This window comes from Drosophila rhopaloa, unplaced genomic scaffold (assembly GCF_018152115.1).
Source record: "Drosophila rhopaloa isolate 14029-0021.01 unplaced genomic scaffold, ASM1815211v1 contig_163, whole genome shotgun sequence".
Classification (NCBI taxonomy): Eukaryota; Metazoa; Arthropoda; class Insecta; order Diptera; family Drosophilidae; genus Drosophila; species Drosophila rhopaloa.
In genome coordinates this window covers 7538715-7564536 of record NW_025335043.1, presented here as the reverse complement: position 1 = coordinate 7564536, position 25822 = coordinate 7538715, and the positions used below count along the sequence as shown (strand labels likewise).

The 25822-nt window shown below is 38.8% G+C and overlaps 2 protein-coding genes across 4 annotated transcripts in view; one reads left to right on the top strand and one right to left on the bottom strand.

Annotated features, from left to right (window-relative positions):
* Window positions 1-9256: 9256 nt before the first annotated feature.
* LOC108042157 lies at window positions 9257-11035 on the bottom strand. Its single transcript, XM_017120297.2, has one exon. The coding sequence runs from the start codon at window positions 11033-11035 to the stop codon at window positions 9257-9259; it is 1779 nt and encodes a 592-aa protein (XP_016975786.1).
* A 3578-nt stretch (window positions 11036-14613) lies between these two features.
* LOC108042170 (capon-like protein) overlaps window positions 14614-25822 on the top strand; it is a 47897-nt gene continuing 36688 nt past the window's right edge. For 2 of the 3 annotated variants that reach the window (XM_017120327.2, XM_017120324.2), the window contains exons 1-2: window positions 14614-14864; window positions 21077-21657. In XM_017120327.2, coding sequence (XP_016975816.1) covers window positions 21556-21657 — 102 coding nt within the window. In that variant the 5' untranslated portion in view covers window positions 14614-14864; window positions 21077-21555. Of the gene's footprint in view, window positions 15476-21076; window positions 21658-25822 lie in introns of all 3 variants that reach the window. The other variant, XM_017120325.2, reaches the window with a different exon arrangement.

The window sequence follows — 25822 nt, the reverse complement described above, 5'->3', positions numbered from 1 at the left end:
AGATGCCTTCCATAAAACCAAATGCAACTTGGCTCGAGGACAGCTGGCAAAGTTTATTTTTGTTATCAATTTGGGTTACTGGCTAAGTACAAACAGCAATAAACATTTCCCCCAGCGTTGACTATTAAGGCAAAGACTTAGTACCCGAACGACTCCCCCGCTTTGTGTATGTGTGTTGTATATCTGCCATAATTCTGTCAGTTGCTCTGGGTTTATACATATACATATATATGTAGGAGAACCCACACAACCTTGACACGCCTTCCACAATGTTTTAGGTATTGTCTAGGCTAGCAGTTACAACACCCATAACACACACGCCTTTCTTTCATTCAAGTTTCTATACTCACCCATTTCCCAATCCCATACCCATTCCCATTTCCTATTCTGTTTTAGTTTTTGTTCTTGGGGCTGCTCTCTTTTCGGAACCAACTTTTGCGACATTGGCACTGGCGAATGATTTAAAACTTTTCTTGTTATTTTCGTCTTTAACAAGTTTTCCGGGAGCCTTTCCCCAACTGGAGCCTGAATTGGAGCTATAGCTCTTCCGAGATGGAGCAAGGCCACCCATGGGCACTATTTGCCGCTGGCAAAGTTGTAGGCAACAAATTAATTTAATGTCAGACACAAGACGCAAACCTGCCGGGTTGTGGCTTGCATCGCTCGGAATATTAGACTGGGGAGTGACTGGAGTTTATTCTACTTTTCCCTTGCTTTCTTTTTGTTCGGGCCTTTAAATGAAGTGCCGGTGACATAAATTCATTTAGCACAGGCGCTAAAACGGAAGCCAACTTTTATGGATGCCAACATTTAAGCATTGCATGGCAACTAGTGGGTGATGTTAAGACCTGGTTTTAGGGAGTGACAGGTGACAAGGTGGGATGTTGGCACTTAAGTGTTTGCAGGGTGATTTCACGTTAACTTTAGGAGGAGACAAAAATAAAGGAGTTTTTTTAATAGAGATGTGGGGTAGAGTTTTTAATAGTAATGTGTCGAGTGAAAAACAAGTACCAAGACTTTAAAATCATTTTATAAAGATTTCAAAGTAACATTTTGTTTTTTTTAAAGTGACGATTTTATAGGAAAACCAAAGACAATGTGTATTACGTTCCTTTCTCTTTCAAATACTTTTTAAATGTACCTTTAATTCTTATTTTATATCTTATTCCTCCCATTACTGACTAAACTGCCAAATCCACACTGATTTATAAGCCAGCTTAAAAATGGTTCATTGATACACTTTCTTTATAATCGCCTTGTAATTTCGATCCAAGTAAGTGTGTTAAGTGCAATAAGCCGGCATAAAACCACACACAGAACACAACAGTCAGCGGCGATGGCTTTAATGGGAAAGCTCTGCCAGTTACCAAAATGTCGCGTGGGTCTTAACTGGAATCAGGTCCTCTTACCACCTACGAATAAACCTCTCCCTCGACCAAGTCACTGGTCATTTGGCAAGCTGAAACACTCTGATTCCGGAGTGGAATATACCGCACTTACACTGCCATTTGCTGGCATTACATTCATTACGAGGGCAGAGGGCATTACCACCCAACTCCGCCCGGGATAATTGCACTTGTCAGCATTTGTTTTACACTGACCAGCATATGACCCCCGAAGTTACGTACCTATAGTACATTTTATATGCACTGTGTACGGCCAAGTTGAGAGTGGCATAACATAAATTGCTATTGTGTGCAATAAAGTGCAAATAAAATAAAGTAAAACGGAAAAGTTTACATTTTATGTATAAATATTGTATGCGGAGGGTAAATCGTTCGTGGTTCCATTCCTGAACCTTTTCCCTTCTTCGTGATGTTGCGAATTTATTGCACGCCATTTGAACGTTTTGTTGAATTATTGTAAACGTAAATTGAAAATGGGAAAGCTGGGCAAAAAGAAAGCATATATATATCAAAGAATGTTGCCCGGTTTCCTTATTTTTTGCCCATTTTAATGGTCTGGTCAGTGCAGCGTAAAACAAGAGCCAACCAATTGCATTACACGGTCCAAAATGGATGCGATTCGGATGAGTGAACAAAGCTGTTTTTGGGGCAATTCTTTAAAATACCCTTTAGCATAAATATTTACCCAAAACCAGCGACTTTGTCTAGACATTTGCATTTTTATTCAAATCAAAAACAAATTCGCCGCCACACACAAAGCCAGAAATCAATTTTCTTTCGCCACAAAAAAAAGGGTCTGAAAGTGATACAAATTGAGGCAGGAGGGTTAAATATTCACCCCTTTCAAAATAAAAGAACACACAGTAAAGGATTAATGTAAAATTTAAATATAGCCAGAGAGACACTCTGAAACTCTGCAATAAAATGTAAATATTTTATAGATAAGTTCCGAATGAGAGTGGACCCTTTTTTGCCTGCGGTTACGGCCTTTGTTGAACCTTTTTTAACCTGATTTTGACAGGGCTAATGGGCTTACACCACGTTGTTGTCTGCTCATCGGGTAATCGGTTGGGTACTGTGAAATTTCAGGAAGCTTAGCGGTTCATCAAACCGCGCTCAGTGGCTTAGGTCACATTTAATTCAATTGAAAAGTGCAGGGAATTACGTGATCAGATACGCAAAACAAAAGCGAACAAAATGTCAAAGTGCTGCTGGCTCAATTTCGTGTCAACGACGTAGTTCAGGTAATTTCCGCAGAAACTTTGGCAGCCATTTTGTCGCTGACATTTTATTTATGTGTGGCCATAACTCAACTGTAAATGCTCACATACCAACGTGCGCCCACATCCTCACACACACGCACACACACACACAAACACGGACACATTAGCTAGGACGAGCCAAGTGCTCCTAGTTTCCGTTTCCGGCGCAAAGTTGCCTGGCAGCCTTGCAAAATTAACAACAATGGCGGTGCTAAAGACGTCGCCTCATCTTCGCAGTGTGTGTGCGTGTGGCTTTTGTGGCTTTAAGTAGCAAAATGTGCCAGGTCACCCACACAGGATACCTCTTCCCTTTCGTATCCTGCCGCCATTTAGTTGCTGATTTTCTTACACTTTTTAGCGCTGCCAGTCCGCCGTCATTTTACGGTGAGGTTTTCGTACGTGCAATGCATTGCGACACTGAATGCGAAAGCGAATATGAATGCGCATTGTAGTTTCGGGGGGTTAAGCGTTTAAGGTGAGGGAGCCACGATATCTGACTTGGCTTAAGCACCGGGGATTTATGTGGTCTTTTGGCCCCAGCACAGGCCAATAGAAATGTCACGTCGCACGATGAATGTGGGCGTAATGAAGCGCTTAATGTGGTGGGAAATTCTAATCAAAAGGTGAAGAATGTTATGGAATGTTTTCTTAACGCAACTTATAAAAAGTAATACTCTTTAATATTATTTTAGAACCTAATCAGCATGAACATTTATCAACAGTTTCGAAAGAGGAAATCAAATAGAAGCTAACAACTAAAAATGGCAGTAATGAGTTTAAATTGTTTCGAATAAGAACTATTCAGAATTTTTAATTTTGGTATAAATTTCCATTCATTTTTTTTTGACTGCGGCATTAAAAAATATTTGGCTAAAATTTATTTTCAAAGATAAATCACCAATATAATTGAATCTTAAAGAATCGAGTCATTATAAAAAAAGTGAAATAAAGGAAAATCCCTGACAAAAAATAAAATTGTTGAGCAATGCAAAGGATATGATTCCACTAAATGTAATGTATTTAGAAAGATTTAGTAAAATTTCATTGGTATTTAAAAGCAAAAAAAAGGTTAAAATAAACTGATAGGATTAAGAGATTATAATCCCCTACAACAGATCAAATAAATATTAAACAAATAATAAATACAATTTTCCTACATCTATTTTCAATGCAATCATTCGCTACATTGGCTTTTAAATTAAGTGCCACTCGCCACTTCCGCAAATGAATTGAAAACATCATTTGGCTAATTAACATTTGATAATCCCACCAGGAAGCGTAAAACCATAGTTTTAAATAAATTTTTATTCTGGCTAGCGGTCACTCAATGCCATTTCAAATGGCAAAGATACATTTTCCATTGTCATATTTTCGACCATTTTCCATTTCCAATTCCCAATCAATTCGTTTCTATGGCAGCGCGTGTGCATGGAAAGCATTTTAAAATGTCAATCCAATGAATGTTTTATTTGTGACGATGCAGCAGCAGCCATCAATTTATGTGGGTTCGATATGGGATAATGGCAGCTGGCATTTTATTTAATTCGCACGACTGCATTCGGTTTATGCATTTGAAAAATTCTATGGTGTGGGTCCAGCATCTATATTTCTTTTTAAGTTTTACTTTTATCCGAGTGAATAGAACCGAAACTTGTTCCGCAAGTTCAAGTCCTCTGATAGCGACAGCAATTTGCGTCTTCACTTTCAATGCTCCAGCATCGTCTCCCATATATACGTACATCTCCACTCTTGATATCTCGGATTTCCCTCTTCTGTTGCGATGGCAATGAACTTCTGCGGGATGCAGTCGAGAACTTTAAGCTACATTATCTGTATCTATCAGTTGCCCAGCTGGCCGAGAGCTGTCAAACTTGTTTTGTCTGCCAACGAAACCGAAATGAAGCTTGTTTCGGTTCTGCTCCTGATGCCTGTGGTACATGCTGTATGCCACATGTGCAATCCAATCTTAGCCAACGACATTTGCTGACCTTACGGATATGAAACGATAATGTTACACTCTTAAGCAAATATCCACCGATGTTGTGTTCTCCGGACCGAATGCATATAAATGAGCAAAAGAGCCTCAAGGATGTCTGACACGAGCTCGTTTCCGTTGTCAAACTTCACTGGGAAAAATGGGAAAGGAGCTATGTTAATTTCAGAAAATCAAGCTGGCTCTTAATTTCCACAACATTTTGAGCTTAACATATTTCTATCCGTTACTCGTATTGTATATTGTACTAGTTGAAAAGTACGTAGAAGAAAAAAGGAAGTATTTTGAAAATATCATAAAAATGACTAAAAATCGACCGAAAAATACAAACCAAGATGAGTATACAGGTTTTTAGAGAATTAAACCACAATCATTTAGAGGTATGCCACTTCAAAATCGGATGTCTGTAAGAAAAGTTATGGGCTTAGAAGCACAGGCTTTTGGTCACTTTTCAGCAAAGCCATTTTTTGAAAATTTGGAAAGGGGTTAGTTAGTTAGCTCATAAAAATGACTTAAAATCGGCTCAAAAATACAAACCAATATGGGTATACAGATTTTTAGAGAATTAAATTACAATCATTTCGAGGAATGCCACTTTGAAATCGAATGTCTGTAAGAAAAGTTATGGACTTAGAAGCGTAGGCTTTTGGTCATTTTTTTGCAAAGCCATTTTTCGAAAATAAAAATGACTAAAAATCGACCGAAAAATACAAACCAAGATGAGTATACAGGTTTTTAGAGAATTAAACCACAATCATTTAGAGGTATGCCACTTTGAAATCAGATATCTGTAAGAAAAGTTGCAACCTTTTGACTGAAATTATATATCCTCCGGAAGGTATACAAATTTGGTGTAAGATCGTTTCTTTGTACGTTTCTTTTAAATACGGTAATAACTATGCGTAATAGGATTTACTATTAATAATAAATTTGACTTAATTTTTACAGTGTAGCTGGCTGGCTGGTTGGTAACAAGGAGATACATGGAAAACAATCAAATGGCTGGCGAAAAGAACATTGTTGCCTGAGGGAAAGCGGAAAAGCGGGCAGACAAAAGATGGCCTAAGGTTTCCCACGTACTCTTTCCCTCGCCCATTCACTCAGTCATTCATTCTCGCATTCATTCGGTTGCCTGGAAATGTCGCTTTGCATGTGTGAGTCTCTATATCTCCGCTTTGGGGCACAGGGCGTATACGTAATGCTGCCTCCATGGCGGCTTTTGTTCAACATGACAAAGACATGACAGCGACAGCAGCACGCAAGAAATACAACAACCACGAAATGGTGCTCTTTGTAATGCTTTTAATGCTTTCAAAATTCTCCATAGATTGATTTATGGCCACGAAGGAAGGATCAGGAAAAGCAGCCAGGACTATAAGACCAGGCATTGACAAATCAATGGGCAGCTTTAGAGGTCACAAAGATGAGCCGGGCAGGGGATTATGGGCGAGAACTTATGAAGAAATATCTTTTTGCGGCTTTAAATTTATTGAAGTTTCTTGATAAATGTCGCCAACCAAGTCCTGGCCATCGCATCCATTTATTAGCCCGACTGACAACTGAAGCACTCCATTGTCACCAGGGCATTCATCAATTTCACTTACTTTCGCATTTTGATGGAAAACTGGCAGCCAGAGGAAAATCAACTGGAGGATGAGGAGGAAAAACTCAATGGCCTTGGGTGGGTAAACATTGTCTACTCCTTTGCTTTGTTTTGCTTTCATTGAAAGTTCTGTGCTGTAGCTGATTTGCATATAGAAAACTTGTTAATAATGCCAGTTCAGGTGGGATGGATGGGAAAATGCCGCCCACCCCCCTCACATCCGCCCAGCAGAATCAACAACTTTTCCAACCGGCTTAGATGAAAGTTTTCTGATTGAGTTTTTGACAGTTTCTCTGGGGGATTCCCCTCCTTAAAAAAGGTGTCTACACTAAGCTTGTTTTGATTTTCCATTTATTGTTTCTGCTGATCTGCCTTGACAAAGTTTTTGGCTGCTAATTGCTTGAGCTCATAATTAGAACAAATGCAAATGAATGTAACGAATTTTCCCTTCCGACCACAGGACCTTTTTCCACCCGAATATTTTGTAAATTTATGCAAATAACAGTGCGCGTTAAAATTCACGACTAATTAGCTCGAAAGTTAAATGGAAACACAAAGTATTCGGCATTAATTTATGTTGGAATACAATTTTTGTGACGCCTGACAGTTTTTTCTTTGATGCTGCCACGATTTGCATAAACAAATGCAAACGAATGCTAAATCAACGACCACCAGGAAGGCGGCTGCCACGCCCACCTGCTGTTCAGTAAAACTTTAGCTATTCAACTTTGGCCATGCAGAAAGAATTCAGCATTTATTCCGATGTCTCTCTTGGTTGCAACAATGTGGAGGAACTTTTTGGACAATATTTTGCATGCGGATCCCAACAATGTTGAATGCAACACATAATGCAAAAGGAAACTTCTCAAACCAGACTTTAAAAAATATTCGAATATTTCTTTCTACATTTTTTACCGACACGAAATGGCTCGTGATAATCACTTGCATCAGGCTTGAATTAAATCGTTTTAATTATTTAAAATATTCCATGGGTCGAGTTCAATTAGTGTGTTATGTGGTCTGTCTCACATCGATTTTTGTTAACACTTTAATGCGTTTCACTGGACATTGCCGGATGAAAACAGGGGTAATTTAACGCATTGGCCAATTTGTGGCTCAAACAATTACAATTAACAGTTATTTTTCCTTTTTTTAAACCGTTCATAATATATTGAAATGTAATGTTTTGGTTAAGTGGATTAAAGGTCACAGGCAGAAATTTGTTAATCAAATAACGGTTTGCATTTCGATTTCACATTGAAATTTAATTATATTACCGTTAACATTTTTGGTGTATATTAAATTAAATGGCATCGTTTTTTCTTATTACATCTTTCGATAAGTGTTTTGAGATTGTTGTTGCATATTCTTATTTAATAATTATGTACAAATTGTACTTTATAAGAACCAAATGATGCATCACAGAATTTAATGTAAACTATTTACATAATAACTTTCTATTGTCAATATTATATTAAAATTAAACGTTTTGCTTTTTAGAATTTACCTCTTACGATTAAATTTAATCACGAATTTATTTAGAGAAACCTTCCTAGTTAATCGAAATAAGCTTGTATAATAAGGAAATAAGGAAATATTAAAGAGTTTCTGGAAAGCTTACCTTAAAATTAAAAATTAAAATCCCACAATTGAGTCTTCAAATGGCTGTCCGACTCTTATTACCCTGGTTCAGATTTTTGACAGTGCCCACTTCGAAATGAAATGCACAAAATGCTGGTCCTCGATTTCCCCGGAGCCAAAGAGAGCGATGTGGACAGCAACAAAATCTGCGTGTTCCGAAATTCGACTGTTGTCGCTGTGGACGTTGTTGCAATTAGCCCCGAAATGCGGTTCAATTAGGGGAGTGGACGTCCACGGGCGGTGGGCGGTGGGCATGGTCTGGAGCCCCCCAGCCGCTAATTTGCATATTGCATTACACGAAATTTCGAACTAGTCACGGGTTTTGAATGGGTTACGTTCGCATGGATTCAGTTTACGGTCTACATTGTTGTCCGGCTTAATTAAAAATTTTACGCCGCTTGAAGTGCATCAAATAATTTGATTTTCCTGCACTGAAGTGGTAACTTTATTTTGTAAATTTCCAGAACACAATCCTTAAAGCCTTTGTGTTATTGATTTTGCCATAAACAATCCGTTGAATCTTGGTCCCATAATGCGCTTGTTACTTGGCCAATAAGCGGCAAATCCAGCTTGTCTGCTCGTCTGGCTGGTTGGTTGGTTGAATTCCCTTAAAGATAAACCGGCGTAAACGTCAATTATGGGGGCGTACATCCCGGGTAACCCAAGCCCGGATGATTGAATGACGGAGGCCCGTTGTCGAATACAAAAACTAAGCAAACGCTTAAACCTCGTCAACGCCAACAGCAGCTATGGGAGTGACATTTTTTGAAAGTAATCCCGACGAAATGTTTGATTTATGTCAACGTGAGGGAAGTGTGCTGCAGACCATTAGTTGGTGGGGAAGTATGCGGGCCGGGCCATGGGTGTAGAGTTCCAAGTGGGCTATTTAACAATCTCGACAAGTTTTAGTTGGTATTTAAAGTTATACTTAACCAGGGGTAATAACCGTTTTTGTCTATGCTCGTGCTGAAGAACTATAAAGGTATATTAGCAGAACAATGAACCATGTTGTTTTGTATCTTTAGTATTGAATTTATTCCTTTGATTAAATCTTTTACTAAGGATTCCTTTTAAAATTATTTTTAAAACCCAATTGATTTCTGTGGCATACACATAACAAAAATATGCTTTAAAACAGGAGCCACAAAGAAAAGTTATAATTTTATAAATCCCTTTATAAACCTACCCAATTATTGCTGCATATTAAAGGTAACATTAATCAGAAGATAAACTCTTTGGCGTGGTTGAAATAAACTAATTAATACTCAATCATTAAAACACAATTAGGTCGTTTATTTCAGGTCATGTATTTATAATTAATCAAACGCTTGGATAAAATAATTTATGATTTTTATCGAGATAACCAGTCGATGGAGGAGGGGTTATGACATCTTAATTTGGGTTTCTTAATGAGACAATTAACCAAAAGTTCACAGAGTAATAAGAGAAAGGCCAGGATTAAAAAGCAGGTCAGCCAAATCCAGACCCAAAACAGATCGCCCACCTTAAACTCTCGGAAAGCGATGTAGTGAAATGGATCCTTCTGGGAAATCATGCCCAAGGTTACCATTTCGCGCAGGGTTTGCTGTTTCCAATATTCCAAGATTCCGCCTTCCTGAGCCCGACCAATCATATCATTAATATGATGTTCGTAGATGGAGTTGGACTGCATAACCAGCGATAGAAGGACACTTGCTTGAACAATCCGTAGTTCCGGCTGGACTGTAAATACCGGTTGCTTGAATAGCTCCTGTCTTTTGGCCACAATCAGCCATTCGGATGTGAGGACAGAGAAAGCTTGTGATCTATTTAGACCACTCCTAAGAGCATTATATTCCACAGTGTCCTTAAAAATCAACCGATCCTTAATGGCACGTATTGGTCGCTCCCACATGAAGTCGTTTAGGTAAAATCGATCAGCCGCTTCGAAAAACACAGTGACTGGGGAATCCCGAAGCTGTTGAAAATTGGAAATCTGTCGTGATGTGGGTCGCTTGGTCAGTAGAGTCTTCAGATGGGCTGCATACAGGGTACCCAGAACCAGGCCAAGTAGAAACAAAGTGGCATTGGTTACTTTTGAACTGATGGTATTCCGGGCACACATTTTAAAGGACTGACCCACAATGCCCGATATCATGCGTTCGTTCAGCAGCAAGTTAGACCAATCCACACGTTTTTGTAGCAATAGGGGACCAAAACAGGTGTCCAAAATGGTGAATATGCAGTAGAAGATCAGCAGAACGAGTAGGAAATTCTTACCACACACCACCGCATAAACATCGGCGGTCGGTATTTGTTGGGCATGTGGCACCATTATGAACCAGTTCTCCATGTCGTATATATTCGAGAATACTCCATACTCACTGGGTGGCTCAAAGCCAGCGAGACTAATGGGCATGTTGATGGTTCCATTCAGAGTCATATTCCGAAGAAGTATTAGATTCAACCGCTCACCTGGTACAATGGGTCTTTGCCACTGAAAAGTGAAGTTGTACATCCGAGTGAACTCCAGCAGAAACTTGTAAACATAGCCCGTCATTTCTAGTTCTCCTGTTTTCGCATTTCGATAGACAATCGAACGGGGTGGAAATTGATCCGGCAGAGTCAGTATATGTTTGCCGTTGAAATTCCGAAGTTTGGTAAATATAGGCGATTGGTCTGGATTTATTTCCAACCATCTTTGGGGAGCATAGGGCTGCAATCGAAATATCCTATTTCCGTGTCCAATTACAGCGAGTTGAAGGAAGCGCAGATCCTCTGCTGTTTTGGCAAAGTCAATAGTTGGGGCTTTTTCCCATTTCCTAAGTACTAGCACCCTTACTTTTCTCATATTCAAAAGACTTCGGTCAAGTGCATGCCACAAATCAGAGTCCCAATCCAAATTTCCGGTCTGCCAAATTAGGGCCAGTATTTCGTTGTTGTGGCTGCCTCTCACGTAGAAGTCCATCTGTTCGTTGAAATTGAAAACCGGCCAGGAAAACCTTTCCAAGCCAGATGCATTTCTTTGCTGGCTATGTCTGAGCAGCAGAACTGTGTCGTGGTGCTTATCCCTGTAAATGCTGGCCAGGATGTCATTTATCCAACTCGATTCGTTGGACAGCAGTAAAACTGGAACCAGCAGCGGCCACATGTCCAAGCGGAGTGCTGAGAAAACCGGGCAGTCCACCCATTATTATTTTGAATAAACGCTAATTAGTGAAGGTTACAAATGATTTGGGGGTCTACGCTAATGGGCTACGGATTGCAGGGCATTGAAAAATGGGCGTCATTAGCATTAAGTTTTACGGCTTTAATGTGCGTATTTACAGGCTCAATTATAAGTTAAGGAAAACTGGGGGAAGCACGGCTGAGTTGGCTTGAGTTATCTCCATCTCCGGGTGAATATTTCAAAATGATTTGTGTCTTGGCTTAAATATTTGAACATTTCTAATTGCCTGGGCAAATTGCTTTCAATGTTTTTCGTTACATTTGCATATACACATCCTTTTGACTCCATTAAACCTGTTTGCAATTGATTTTATCTTGGTCTCGGTTTCGGTTTTGGTTTACTTACAATCAAAATATATTGCAATTGTTGATTGATACGCTCTGAGGTTTTTGTAGGGCAAAAATACTAATTGGTTTTGCATGAATTATGTATTGTTTTAACTTCGGAAAAACCACAACCCGGAACCTTAAACTGCTCATCAACTTTTCAACAAGTTTTTACCACTTCCGCTTCCTAGCTCTTCCATTTTGCCGCTGCTTCTCCTTCAATTAAACAAGTTAAATTGGGCAAACAAGGAGTGGGAAAAAAGGCTGAATGAGTCAAGTGAGAGTTGCTTGAAGAGCGTGTCGCATTAATTTTCACGCGAGTGCATATTTGATTTACTTTTTTATTCATATTTCTTTCATCTGCTCTTATTTCGTGCTTTTGCATAAAGTCGAGAGGGTCTTTTCATTTCCTTCTCCGTCGTTGACATGCATAAAATGGCAAAGAATTCTTGCTTGGCATAAATTATGGCATGGCCGCTCGACAAGCAAGGACTTTTCTCTAGCCGTGCAACACGGCGTATGCGTAATGTAACATTAATTGCATTTATTTGCTTTGCTGATTGATTTCCCCGGCCGAGACGAATTTAACGGCCCACAACTTTTCCCAGGGCCAGGAGTACAAGACAAGACAATTTGGTTTATCAAAGTCATTTGGCTCCTGGCCTAGAGGCAGCCACGCCCACATAAATTAACGCAGACTTAACGAAGCGTTAACACAAAGGACGAGATCCCGAAAAGCAGCTGCCAACCCCAGACTCCTGCCAACTTTGCGACAATAAATTTATTGGTTTTATCCTGAAGCTTATCAAGTTCGCCTCGTCTGTTCATCTCATCGCACAACATGTGCAGTAAATTTTTATGTCAAATGAGTTTCGCCTCCATCGTAATATAATTTATGCATAAAATAATGAGCGTGCTTTTAGGCACTGCTCAAATGGGAAAACATGTGCGTGGTGGTGTGTGTGTGTGGGAAAAAGTTATTAATTGATTCGGCTTTAAAGCTGCTGACTCGATGGTTCATCCTTGAAAAGTTTACCCAAGGTGGGCGGAAAAAAGGAAAAGTTTTCTTTTTCGGCCCACCTCTTGAAACCCGAAGCCGAATCCTTGTTGATGGTATTGCCTAAGTAGGGTTTCTTAAGATTTTCCGACAATGTGTTAAGTGAAAATTGACACAGGCCAACGGGGAAAACTTTCCATGATTGAACGCATTTCGGGAAAAAGGCTTTAAAGAACCTGTATCTCGGGAGCATTTAAAGTTTGTCAGCTAGCAAAAGTTGGCCATGTTAAGCTGTGAAATTGTTCGCCATTTTGCGGGCGCCATTTTCAGTTGTGCGCTTTTTTAATTAAAAAAGTGGCCAACTAAACGGGGGCAAAAAGGAGGGGATATGGCGACAGCCATTTGAACTTGTTCTTTGCCTGTTTTAATTTCCAATCTCTATTCCTGTGCCACTGTAGCAGAAACTCTAGACAAAAAAGTAATTAAAATACTGCAAATATTTGCCCAGTTCGAATGCATTTTCCCACATCTCCGCCAATTCTGCAAGTGGCGCTTGAATCCTTGACCGCATTCCGTATCCCTGGCACATCCTGGCATCTAATGCGGCTAACTGAGCTGAGTATACCCCCTTCAATTGTCTGCGTTCCGTGTCGTTTGCCTGACGACCAGGCCGCATCCTTTTCGAGTTTGCGCTTGTTTGTCATCCTTTTTGCGGTCTCCGGCTTGTGCCCTTTATATGATTGCGGCTTCATGCTTTTGCATATTTCCCATGAATACGATTTCTGCACCCACACTCAGCCGCTCGCAGGATCCGCTGAAGTAGGTCGAATTATGCGTGAATACTCGCAGATATGCGGACTGAGTTGTCAACAAGCTCAGGTTGTGGCTGTCTCGAAAACCGCCCATACATTTGGTCGCATTCGGTATGCTGAGAATTTAGTTGTCAACCTTGATTCGGGAAAGTTTAAAGGGTTTCTGGAGCATTGCTGATAAATGTCTATGTTGAGAGTGACAATTTCCCAGAGGATATTATTAGCAAAGAAGGGCTTATATCAGTCGGATCTTTAAACAGTAACCGAATATTAAGCTAATATATATAAATATGTTGTTCTCCCCAAAAATGTTGCTGATAAGTTAATAATCTCAAAAATTGTTTAATATATTTTTAAAATGCTATCTCCTTTACTTACATACAGTTCTACTTCCATAACTCAACCCACCGTAAGTTGGGCTTACTTCAAATTATAAAATTGATATTACTTTTTATACACTCTATTGCTACTAAAATAAATTCTATTTATGATACTTCCAGCTAGGGAGGGAAGAGTTATAGATTGTTTTTTATAGTTAATTTATCATACTAAGAAATACTATAAATTTCTGAAAAGAATTTTGTGAAATATTCTTATTTTTAAGCGGGCGAAAGCTGATATTGTTAAATAAATTTTCCAAAAAAAATTCCAATATGCTTAACAAATTATTATTTCCATTTTACCTTAAAAAGTCGTTGTCTTCTTCCTCATATGCTGTTTTGAATTATAATGAATAAAGGTATATACGTTGTAGAAAAAATGTACAGATTATTTTGATGGTCTACAAGGAAAGTAAAAAATAAAACCCAGAAGTGTTCTGAACTTGTTTCTATTTAAGGCCCTTTTGAACATATAAAACTGTGTTAAGCAATTAATATGATGTTAAAGGGAAATTCAATTTCTGTAAAATTGGTGAGATCCCATTCTGGCAAACAAGATTTTTCAATAAAAGCCCTTGTATGCTGGTCTATGTTTGACAATGTTTGACCATGTTTACCCTGTGGCAGTGGGCGCATCTTGAGGCGACTTGAAGAGAGCCCCAGCCTCTGGTCGAACAAAAACCAAAACAGAGAAACTTGGCTAAAACGCTGGGCCCTAACCCCCCCAGTTCCCCCTCCCCAGCTCACTCCATGGAAAACCAGCGTCGAGCACGTGTATTTGAAGCGTTTTGATTGGCCAACGGCTTTCGCTTTTCGTTGCCACAGAGAGCGAGCGTTCCCGAATGCCTTTTTGCATAACTAAGAGAGCGGGCTAAGAGAGCGCCGACGAAAACTGGTTTTCCGAGGCGAAAAGGAAAAGCACCCTGTACCGACGGAGTGCTTTTCTGCTGAACTAAACGGCCGAACCGCCGCAGTTGTTGTTCGGCGTTCTTTGTGGTCAGACACTGGCGTATACGTATACGCAACGTCATCGTTTGTCTGGCATCGCTTCGAAAAGCGAGAATTCTGCATACCGGTTGCGTTTACCAAATAAAAATACAAAAACAAAAAGAAAAAAAAAGAAACGGTCTTACATATATCGGTTTCGTCGTCCCCGCACGCACGTAATTCGAGTCATTTTCCGTTAAAATTGAAATTCAAAAACATAATACCCCCCACTCCAGATAAGCAAATAAGGTACAACATATTGGTATTCTTATATTCACAATTGTCGTGTGCGCTTGCATTCTCGAGAACGGGTTTTACGGCATTCCCAATAAATTCTGCACTGGCCACTTTTTATGTTCGTGACGAAAGTGAAGTTCTACCCGATCATAATCTAAGCATTTCCGTTTCGAAAGTGGGGAAAGAAAATAAACGGTGATTTGCAAATAAAGCGGCTTAAAGCAGAACTGACAAAAAAGTTATTTAATATTCATATCCGACGAAGGGAACAAAAAAATCGTCCACAGACTAACATAGCAACAAGTCGGCGCCAACTCTCATTCAAATAAACCATAAAAAAACCACAAGCAAATCCAAACTTAAACAACGCTGTGTTTATTAACATTCAGCTGAGAGCATTGGATAGGTAGAAAAGCCTCGTCTTCCGAGAATTGGCAGTTAATTTTTGAAATCACCTCCGACCAAGCGAACCCCTAAAAAAAGATTAAGAAGAGAAAAGAACCGAAGACGAACCGAGACCTGTTAAATACCCGTAGGTGTTGTACGTGTGTGTGTGTGTGTCAGTGTGAGTGTGATAACTGTGAAACTATATACCCACAAGGCAGGAAGAATAAAAAAATCTGGTGAGTCCCCTCACCATTTGGGTGACATTCGAGAACTATTCGACCTGCCCACGCCGCCATAGAAATGGAAAGTTTTTCGCTTAGACTGTAAAAAATAGTGAAGAATAGAATTTTGCAGATCACAGCTAAAAAACTGATTACGCGACGCGTTCTAGATACATTATTTAGGCTGCAGTGCAGATCTCGCGAGATATTAGTTGAATGTGTGCCAAATGCCAAAATGAGACGAGAAATACGGCCACAGTCGTGTTTATTATTTTTATAATTTATTGCCCAACAATAATAAGAACACATATATGTGTGTATGTGTGTATATATAGAATTTTGGAGCGAGAACTGTTTGATTGCCGTTTACAACGCAGCATTCTGGTGAAATGCATCTGCAAGATACACACGAATGCAGACTGACACGGAAACCGGCGAGGCAGACGCATAATAAACGATAAATTTCAGGGCAATGACAAAATTGCTGATAACTGACCCACCAACATTTCGATTCTTGTTTCCCTTTTCCTCTTTGTTTGATCATTAATATCTTTTAGTTAAATGTACTATGAAAAGTCTGGGGGATAAGTTCACACTCAAGGTTAGTCTAGGCTTAAAAGCTATATTTATGGTTTCTTGGGGCTTAGAACGCTTAGTTAATGATCCCCCAAGTGAATGAATGTTTGAGGAGATTTCCCGAAAAAAAAAAGTAAAAATCAATGCTAGCCTCCCAGCCCAGTTGATTTGGCAATCGCTGTTTTGCCCAACAGATTTATGTTTGTGTGTGTTTTTTTTTGTTTTTTTTTTCGGTTTAGACCAAAATTGCTGTGAGGTGCGTTGTGGAAGGGGTTGGTTGGCGGAGGAGCAGGCACAGGCTGAGTGGCCGCCCGCTGCTATTTATAGGCGCTCAACAAACACACACACACACGAAATGTATCTTATAGATACACAGGCAAAAAGTTTTGCATCGCCCAGCCGTCTTTTCTTCTTCTTCTTTGTGTCCTCTATCCCCACTCTCCCCCCTCCATTCTTTATATGTCTGGGTTGTCTGCCTCATAAATATATAACCATACGACAATGGCGAGACAACAGAACCCAGTTGGCAGATCGGGATCTTCGGGCTTCTAAGGCGAAGCAATTTGCCTTTTCATACAGCAGTTAGTTTCTGTGAAATCGAAAACAAGATTGATGTTGATGCCTTGCCTTCACACAACTGGACTTTCTTGGCCGAAAAGGAGACAACGCAGCTGCTCCGTCTGCCTTTTGTTGTTAGCCACTGGTATTTGTTTAATTGCCGCTGTTCCATCTGTTTATTTAGCGAAAAATAAAATACAGAGGGAAGCCGCCCGGGAACTTGGCAATTTTCTTTTCAAGTTTTACCGCGTGTGAGGGGCGCAGTTAGTTATTTTTCCCAAAAACAAAAGAAGGAAAAAATACTCAAAATACCAATCAGTCCGCGACCAGTTTCGTTTTTTCTTGCATAATCTTCCACGGCAACAGCTTGCGGCAAGTGCAACTGCAACCGCGGAGGCTGCGACTGCGCAGTAAATATCTTTTCCTTTTTTCGATTTTTTTTTCTGTTTCGTTTCGGGCATGACAAAAGCTGCCAAGCGATTCGCTTCATTCGCTGCTACGTAATTGCAAGTTCGAGCGCAAAACTTGAAAAACAGCCAACAGATAAAATTGCAGCTGACTGCAGTTGGGCTTTTGTTTTCTGGCCATCCCGCTTGCACTCGCTTTTGGCCATATATTTCAAAGAGCATATCGGTGTAGCCAAGAACCGGAAAGGAAGTGAGCGTGTAAGTTACCAAGACTTTGACTCCCAATCCGAATAAGACTCCCAGTCGACCAAACCGGTTTGCTCTCGAATGCTTCTTTTCCAAGAAGCACGCCACTCAGGGCTCGCCAAGTCATTCACTTGCAACCGATTCGGGTTTGGTTTGTGGCCCTCGTTTCTGCCTCCGCTGGCTGCGCAGTCGCCGCTGCAGTTGCAGTGGCAGTGGCAGTTGCAGTTGCTGCCATCAAGCGCGGGCGCAAGAACAAAACGGAGTCGATATAACCTGCACTTGCAAAAATATGTTCAGAAAATTTTTTTCCTGTTCAGAAACCGAAAATATTATTTATTACATACTTTTATTAGGATTTGGCTTATTTTCCTATAGCTGATTTTTAAACATTTTGTGGACAAAAGTACATTTTTTCATTGTGTCGTTTATAAACACAAATCACAATTGTCCTTAAAAACTCTCTAGTAATATTGGTGCCTGCTTTTAAAAATAGGTTTGGCTTTATATAAATAAGTAAACAAACAATTTTGGAGTTTGTTTGAATCTGTAACCAGTCAAAATGTAACCAGTCTTAAGACAAGATTTAAATCAGATAAATTAAGTTAGATATTAAGCTAAACGATTCTTAAATAATACATTATTAAAATATATTTTTAAAGCACAAGAAAATTTTTATTTTTTGTAAATTTTTTTAAATGAAAGAGGAGTTGAATTAAATAATATAGAAGAAGAATACCTTTTTTTTAACTGTAGCTCGGAAAAGCACGAGGCACTGAACAATGCGAAACCGATAGTTGCTCGTAAACCAGAAGATAGAAGAATCCAAAAGCGACGTGCGTAGCATGGTGGTTCGAGTTTAGCAGTTGCACCGCTGGTGGGCGGAAGGGGAGTGGCAGCTGGAGGTGGGTGTTAAGTGCTGGGCAACTGAAGTGCCGTCTCGTTCCTTTTGCTGGCTGGGTTTTTGTCTAGTACGACGCATGTGCAGGCTGCTTTCTTGAGGTACTTGAACCTTATTGTCCATATATGTAGGAGTATGTGTGTGGCCACAAAATGGCGTCGGAGCTAAGGTAGCTTTGGCTCCTAACACGATGATATATTGTTGTGGGGGAACGAACATTGAACTCTAGCCGGGAAGCAAGGAAATAAATAGAGCAAGGCAAAGGGCCCAAAAGAAAAATTTATGGAAATGAAATACTTGAAAGGAAATTTGTGAAATCGCCAAAGATTTTTCCCAGCATTTCGGTACTTGGAGATGGTGAAAAAAGGAAACGTTCTTGAAGAAATGTTATTTAAACTTTTACAAGTACACAAGTATAATGATAATATGCATAGATAGAACATTATGCTGACATTATGTATATCAAATTTATTGAATATTAAATTATCTACCTAAACAGTACTAAAGTTTTAATCATTTACGCAAGTCACGATCACAAACTTCATTTGATATTTAAAATTAATAGTTTTTGGAAATGAAATTTAAATTTGACAGTAAAATATTAGTTCTTGTAAGAACTTCATTTAAGGGTTTGTTATTTTATAAAGTATTCACTCAACAAGCTTAAAGCAACCCAGGTCCAAACAATTTTCAAACAGAAGAGCCCATTAGGTTAAACTCCTTGGGTCAAGCTCGACACCTCCCTAATCCCCGTTTGAATGCAGGCTGACCTCAAAACAAAGCTGATTTATGTCGCTCCCCGAAAAGTGTCAACTTGCTACCAACCTCAACCCAATGCCCTCCATTCGAATCCAATCCGAGTGGCGAAGGGAGAGGGTGGGGGAGGGGGGGCTTCAGCGGTATCAGCTGCTGGCAATTTGAACTCAATCGACACCCAAATTGATAACTTAATGCCAGACAAAGAGCCAATGTGCAGAGTGAAAGAGAAGGGAAGTGAGTTCGGCGGGGCCTTTAAAAAGTTGGCTCAGCAAATTTATTCGCTGGAGAGACAGTGCCAAGCAATTCGAGCCTTCGCGAAAGGCAAAAAAAAAGGAGGCAAATAAACAAACGAGGCAACAACTAAAGTCATCTCTGGACCTGGCTTTTGTTGCTATTTTTATTGTAATTTTTGTTGTTGCTTTTATATGTTTGATGCCTGCTGTTTTTGTTGCTGCTATTGGAGCTGCGCTTTGGCTGCCTTGTCATTTACACGCGTAAACGTCCGTGACCCTCTGGCCCGACTTTCAACTGACTCCGGCAACTCGGAGGCTCCAAAAGACAAAGACAACACAAAGAGCGAAAGACAACGAGCGAAAGAGATGGGCGGAGGGGGCAAGAAAGAGACAGAGATGCTAACCAGCTGTTGACGTTAAGTTCAAACTTTTGTTTGGGCTTTATCAGCTTGTTAAGCAGCTCAACCAGAGCATGAGAAAATCCACAATATTCAAAATTAATAACGAAAAGAGATGCTCTAATTAAAGTGCAAATAAAGTTTTTTAGCATAGGCTTAATTAACTTCCATAAAACAATATTAGCTTATGTTATGATTAACTGATTCATATTTATTTATTAACATATATGTACAAGTATTTTTCCAAATTTTGTCCTTTTGCTTATAAATGATAAGTTAAAATCATTTAACAATTAAACATCTAAATCTATAAAAAAATAAATTTATTGAAAAAATATAATAGTATTTGTATAACAAGTATAACCAGAGAAGCAAAGAGATAGTAAAGAGTTAAGTGCTGATTAGCTGTTGTTAAAGTTTAAGTATGGCCTGGGTTGCATTAACTTTAACAAGTTAATCAGCAACTTTCAAATCATAAATATTCAATTTTTTTTACCAATAAAAATAATTTAGATCCTCGTGTGCATTATTCAGTTAATTTTTGGGTAAATTTGTTAAGAATAACAATGCTTGTTTCTTTGTTTATTTTAAACAACTTTAATGGTATAAAATTTAAAATTATAATTTTTGCCAATAAGGTAGTGAAAATAAGTAATTAATTTTTTTACCAAAATAGCAATATAGTCATTAATTAAGCTTAAAGTTCAGTTTGGTTGTGTCTACAAATTCATCAGCAAATCAGCAATACAGTCAAATGTCAATCAGCAACGCGTTGGAACGGTTTGGACTATCACGATAATATTAATATTGTAAATTATTTAAAATAATTTGGGTTCTTATTAGGATCGAAAATATAAGAGCAATAATATACTAATTTGAAATGACGTTTTTGTGAAGTGTATAATGATTTGTCTAAAATAAAGTTACATGTTTATCTAACAATTACATATGCTGGGATTTCTGAGATTTTAAATTAATAATACTAATACTTTGTTTTTCTTCTAAGAAATTCGTGCTTTGATATTGCAACAGAGTTTCCGTCTTAGAACATTTACTGTAATTGTCTTTTTCTTTGTTTTGCCTTTAAAAACTTGTTGAGTAGCTATAACAATGGGTAAACAAAGAATATTTTCTTTCATCAATTGAACTCAATTAAAGTGCAGACACTTCCTAAACAGCAAATCGAATTACGAATTCAAAATGCGAACACGACACGTGTGTGTAGGTGGGCCGGGGTCCAAGTTCCAATACGAGTCGAAAATCAATCCGAAATTCGATTGGCAACGGTGTCATCGCACCACGAGCTTGTCTAGTCTGTGAGTCAATTAAAGCTCGTGATTAGCATGCTGCTTTCCAGTGAACCCAAAGCTGACTCAAAACCATCGACTTAATGACTCACCTTAATAGACAGATCGTTCGATTGACGGAGTCATAGCGATTAGGCGACGTTTGATTACAGAATAAGCCGCCAAGCCGAACCCAATAATGCCTTTCTAGTTTTCCACTTTTTCATCGCTGATTTGTTTTCTTTCCACTTGCAGATACACCGCAGAAACAGCGCGAATTGGCAGTGAATGGACCGATTTCATAATAAAACGTAAAAGCAATACGGCCAATACGGGAAGAATCCAACTGACGCAATTCAATTTGCCAGCATCGGCAACCGCAAACTCATAAATTGAGATTAAGCAAGAGCTGAAGAGCTGAAGAGAAGGGGACGGGGGTCAGAGGGTTTTGGCCAACAGCAACAGCAATAGCAAATCAATCAGAGAGCGCTCGTCGCCCCACCACAATTTGCATGAGCCAACTCGGAGGCAGCCAGAATCAGCCGACACAGATTCAGACTCAGAGCCACCATAGCCATCATAGCCAACCCGGCCAAAATCAGCAGCCAAAGCGTCGGCCAAGTGGCGTTTTATGGCAATTGCGCCATCAGCTGCACAAGCGTAGCACGAGGAAGATGAAAACCATTTCATGATACTACAAGTGGTCCGAATCGGTGCTATTGAACTATCTGAGAATGCCGTCGACGCCGTACGATCTGGTGCAGGATGACCAGGATCTGCGGGTACCACTCCACGCCGAGCAGGCCTTCTTCCACGGCATCACATTTCAGGCCAAGGTGAGTCTAGGATTTATATTCCATTTACTCCCAGAGGGAAGGCTGGGTTTTAGGCAGTGGCAAGATTTATCTCCTCTGCTAATTGTGTTTTTATGTTCCAATAAATTAGCAATTAAATATTTCGATGGGTTGATCTTTCGGGAACCATTAGCAGTATTAAAAGTAAATAACCAGATTTTATTTTAAATCCGGATAATGAAGGAAATTGAACAAGAATAATATAACGAAAGCTATCACAATCCATATCTTAGTTTTTTAAACACTTTTAAATTGGCTTGCCTTTTCAGTTGAATATAAACAAAAGGATACTTTAATTGTTTCGATTTCTTGATAAGGTGGGCAAAATTTATTTCCTCTGCTAATTGTGTTTTTAAGTTCCAATAAATTAGCAATTAAATATTTCGATTGGTTGATCTTTCGGGAACCATTAGCAGTATTAAATGTAAATAACTTGATTTTCATTTAAATCTGGATAAATATTTATTTTCAACCTTATTACAAAAACTAAAGAAGAATGTAAGCTTAAATAGTCAAATACTTTTTTATAATTTGTATTACATTTAACTTTCATTTTAATTTCAACGAAAATGTTCGTTGAACTTGTAAGAAATTGTATAGCAATAACTTTTAATAGGTGTTGTTTTATGGATTTATAATTCACCTCAAGCTTAATTGTCGACACTCAAAATATATGAAGTATTATTAAGATAGTAAATGCCTTAATGGTGGTTAAATAGTTATTTTTCGTGGAATTGCTTTCAAATACATTCGAAGACTTATTGAAAACAATTTTATTATCTAAGATTACAAAACAAGAAAGTGAGTATTTCACTTTCTTTATATTCGTGTGTGTCTGGAATATTCTTCCGCTGAATTGTTTACATTCCTCTGTGAAATACTTATTGTGTAAACTGGAATCTCCGCTGCATTAGTCATAAAAATTCGTGAAGATAAATATTCAAACCATTCACGATGCCCTGTAATTGTGTTTGTCATTGTTTTTGCCCCAAACCATATCGGATTTCTGATTTTATATCTGTGGTACTTGAGTGTTCTAAACAATTTGTAAATGCAATTAAATATGTTTGCCATATTTGCTGCTGGCTGGTCAATGTTGCAGCAGTTGCAGTTCTGGGGTTGTTGGCATAATTTATTTTCAATGCTGCGGCGGAAGCGGCGAATAAAGAGTTTTCAACGTTAACAGGCGGCAAGCAAAAGAGTTAGTCAACTGTCACAATTACCGCCTGGTTGTTATTTTATATACCGATACGTATACCCATATGAACAGGGGGGAAAAAATTGTAAACAAAATTTCCATTTCTGTACGATTGTGCCTGTGTATTGAGCTCAATTATTCAGCATCGCATTTTGAGCATTTGTTTAGTTTTGTGTGCGTTTTTTCTGCCGTTGTATTTGCCTTCGATGTTTTGGTTTCTGCTTTTGTTTATTATTTTTGTTCAATGTGTGGAAATTGTTTGCGTGCCCTGCTGCTGTTGTTGTTTTTGTTATTGTTCTTTTGATTTTAATTCGATCTGTTACATGCGGTTGACCAAATTTTCAATTAATTTTTGCCTGCAAGATTGATGAGCTTGGGCCCCAGAGAAAGGGTCTGTCGCCCAGGGAAAAGCTCAATCCATGTGGGATGGCAAGTTCATGACTGCTTTTTGCCTGGCCATTGACTTTGCCCCTCTGTCAGCACAACTTTGTATGCAAATCATTTGAACATTAGTCGCATCATTCTCACGTATCCCAGGCAACATTGTTTTTCGGTATCAGAGTCGCAGAGACTTAGCATTTTGCATAATTTGTTTGTGTGGCAAGGCATTGCACTTGGAGTTGCATGGGGCTGTTGCAGTTGCAATGCCAATTAAATTCAGTCAATTTTCTGTCTCGAATTTTCAAGGAAGCATAAAACGGCGAACATTTTTGCATTCACAACCGTTGAAGTTGTACACAGAAAAAATTTAAATTTTTGATTACTTGTTTATTAACTCTAAAGTGAGGCGACGTGTAAAATTGGTTTTAGAACATTTTTAATTAAATATATTTATTTAAAAAATATTTTTTCCATCTAACTAACGTTTTTTACTTAAATTACGTTTTATTGGCGAACTATTTCCCAACCGGAAGTCTTTGTAACATTCATAAATATTTTGCAGTGCTTACTATTCTTATTCCTAAGAAGTTACTTTATTCTTATTATTAAAATCATAACATATTGAGAAACAATAATTAATTGTATAATATTATTCCCTGTAGAGTGGAGTTAAGAATTGGTTATATTTATAATTTTTCACAACCAAAAGTCTTTGCAAAAAACCATCATTTTAACTTTTTCTTTTCTTATTCCTATGAAAGGACAATATTTGTATTAGAATCCCAAAGTATCAAAGTTTTAACATAATTCAATTAACAACAATTGAATATTTTTCTTGTGTAGAGTAGGTTTTCCTTGGCGTTTTCATGCACGTGCTCTTACTTTCCACTCCCCCCGACGTCAAGTTTACTATTATTTGCATTTTTCCATAAGCAAAACAAAACAACTGAAAAAAGTTTTGCAGTTTGTTATGCTTTTGCAGTTTTCGCTTTGTTTGTGCTTTTGCTTCAGCTGCAGCTTCAGTCTCTGTTTTGGCAACGTCGTTTGTTTGTTTGTTTATTCGTTTGTTTTGGCTTTGGACTGGGGATCGCTTTTGGCCAAACAGTTGCAGCAGCATCACAGCCAAACGGTGAATACCCGTACCGTTACCAATGTGCCATATATATATAAGTATGAGCTTCGATGGCTAACCCAAATAAGATGAACAACCCAGCCAGCCCAACCCACTGCAGTTTCCATCGGTTTTTTCGCTTTTTTTTTGCTGTGTCAGCGCCGAAACTTCATCTGATTCATCTGTCAGAGTGTCCAGTTGGAATTATGCGAGTTATGAATCACCAAGAAGCCAGTGCTAACGAGAGTGTCCTGAAGCCCCACTAATACAGGGCTTTCGCCGAAGACTTTGCTGCTCAGATTAATTGAATTTCACGCTTTGATTTCGCGAATTGCCTGGCCCAAAAGCCATGCCGCATAAATCTTTCAAAAGGTGTATAAATTATTTGCTCACGCACAACGCCTGGCGCCGAATAATATTTTTCTTCTCACCTTTATACGCTATTTTTTGTGCGTTTTTTTTTTTTATTTGTTAGGCGCCTGGCAACACGGCGTATGCTTAACACTGGTTTTTTCCCTGCGATTTCGCCTTTTCTGACATTCAGGATACACTGCTCTATCAAATATTTATGCGATTGCATCCGATTCAAGTCGATTTATTTGGGCTTAACAACTTCCGACTTGCGTATTGGGAATTTATGGCCCTTTGGTTCATCAATTATTTGAGCCAAGTGGAATGCTGCTGATGGTTTGTATCAAATCCAGGGGGCTAACCAATTTGGGCAAAAAGTTTATTTATTTAGTGGGCTGGCAACTGACATTTCCTTTTGAACTGCATAAAATAACAGAAAGGAGTATATTCAGATTCAATTTCCATTCCAGAAAAACCAATTTCCGGCCTATATAGAAATCATGTTAATTACCATTTCACTCATCGACCCGCTGGTCTCTCAGAAATAAATTATAAAAACATTTTCATCTTGCTCTTTTTTCCAATGGGAAATTATTTATTTTTGGACTGAAAAATTTCTACGCTCGAGGTAAAATTAATTATTATTTACAAAATAATATTAATTAAGGCGAAGGTGAAGCGCATATGTTCCAATTTTCCACACAACCGAAAGAATATCGAGGCGAAAAATAAATCGAAAGAAAAGAAATATACTGGCGAATACGGGGGCACATAAAAATATTAAAAAACAAATAAAATGAAGACGGCCACATGCCTGTGGTCCACGTGCTACGCCAGAGTGTGTGTGTGTGTGCCTTGGATTTTCCTCTTTTTCTGTTGTGTTTACCCATTTTCCATGTGTACGCAAAATTATGAATGCTGTTCAGGCGGCGTATACGCAATATAGTCTGTCCCATTCTCGTCCCCCAAAACTGGGCCACATCCCGCTGCTCCTGCTGCTTTGTTTATCTGCGGAGGCAGACCTCGTTTTGTTTTTAGAAGTACGACAAGAGGACAACTCCGGGTCTGGCCTCGTCATATATCAATTTCAATTATCTGGCATTTCC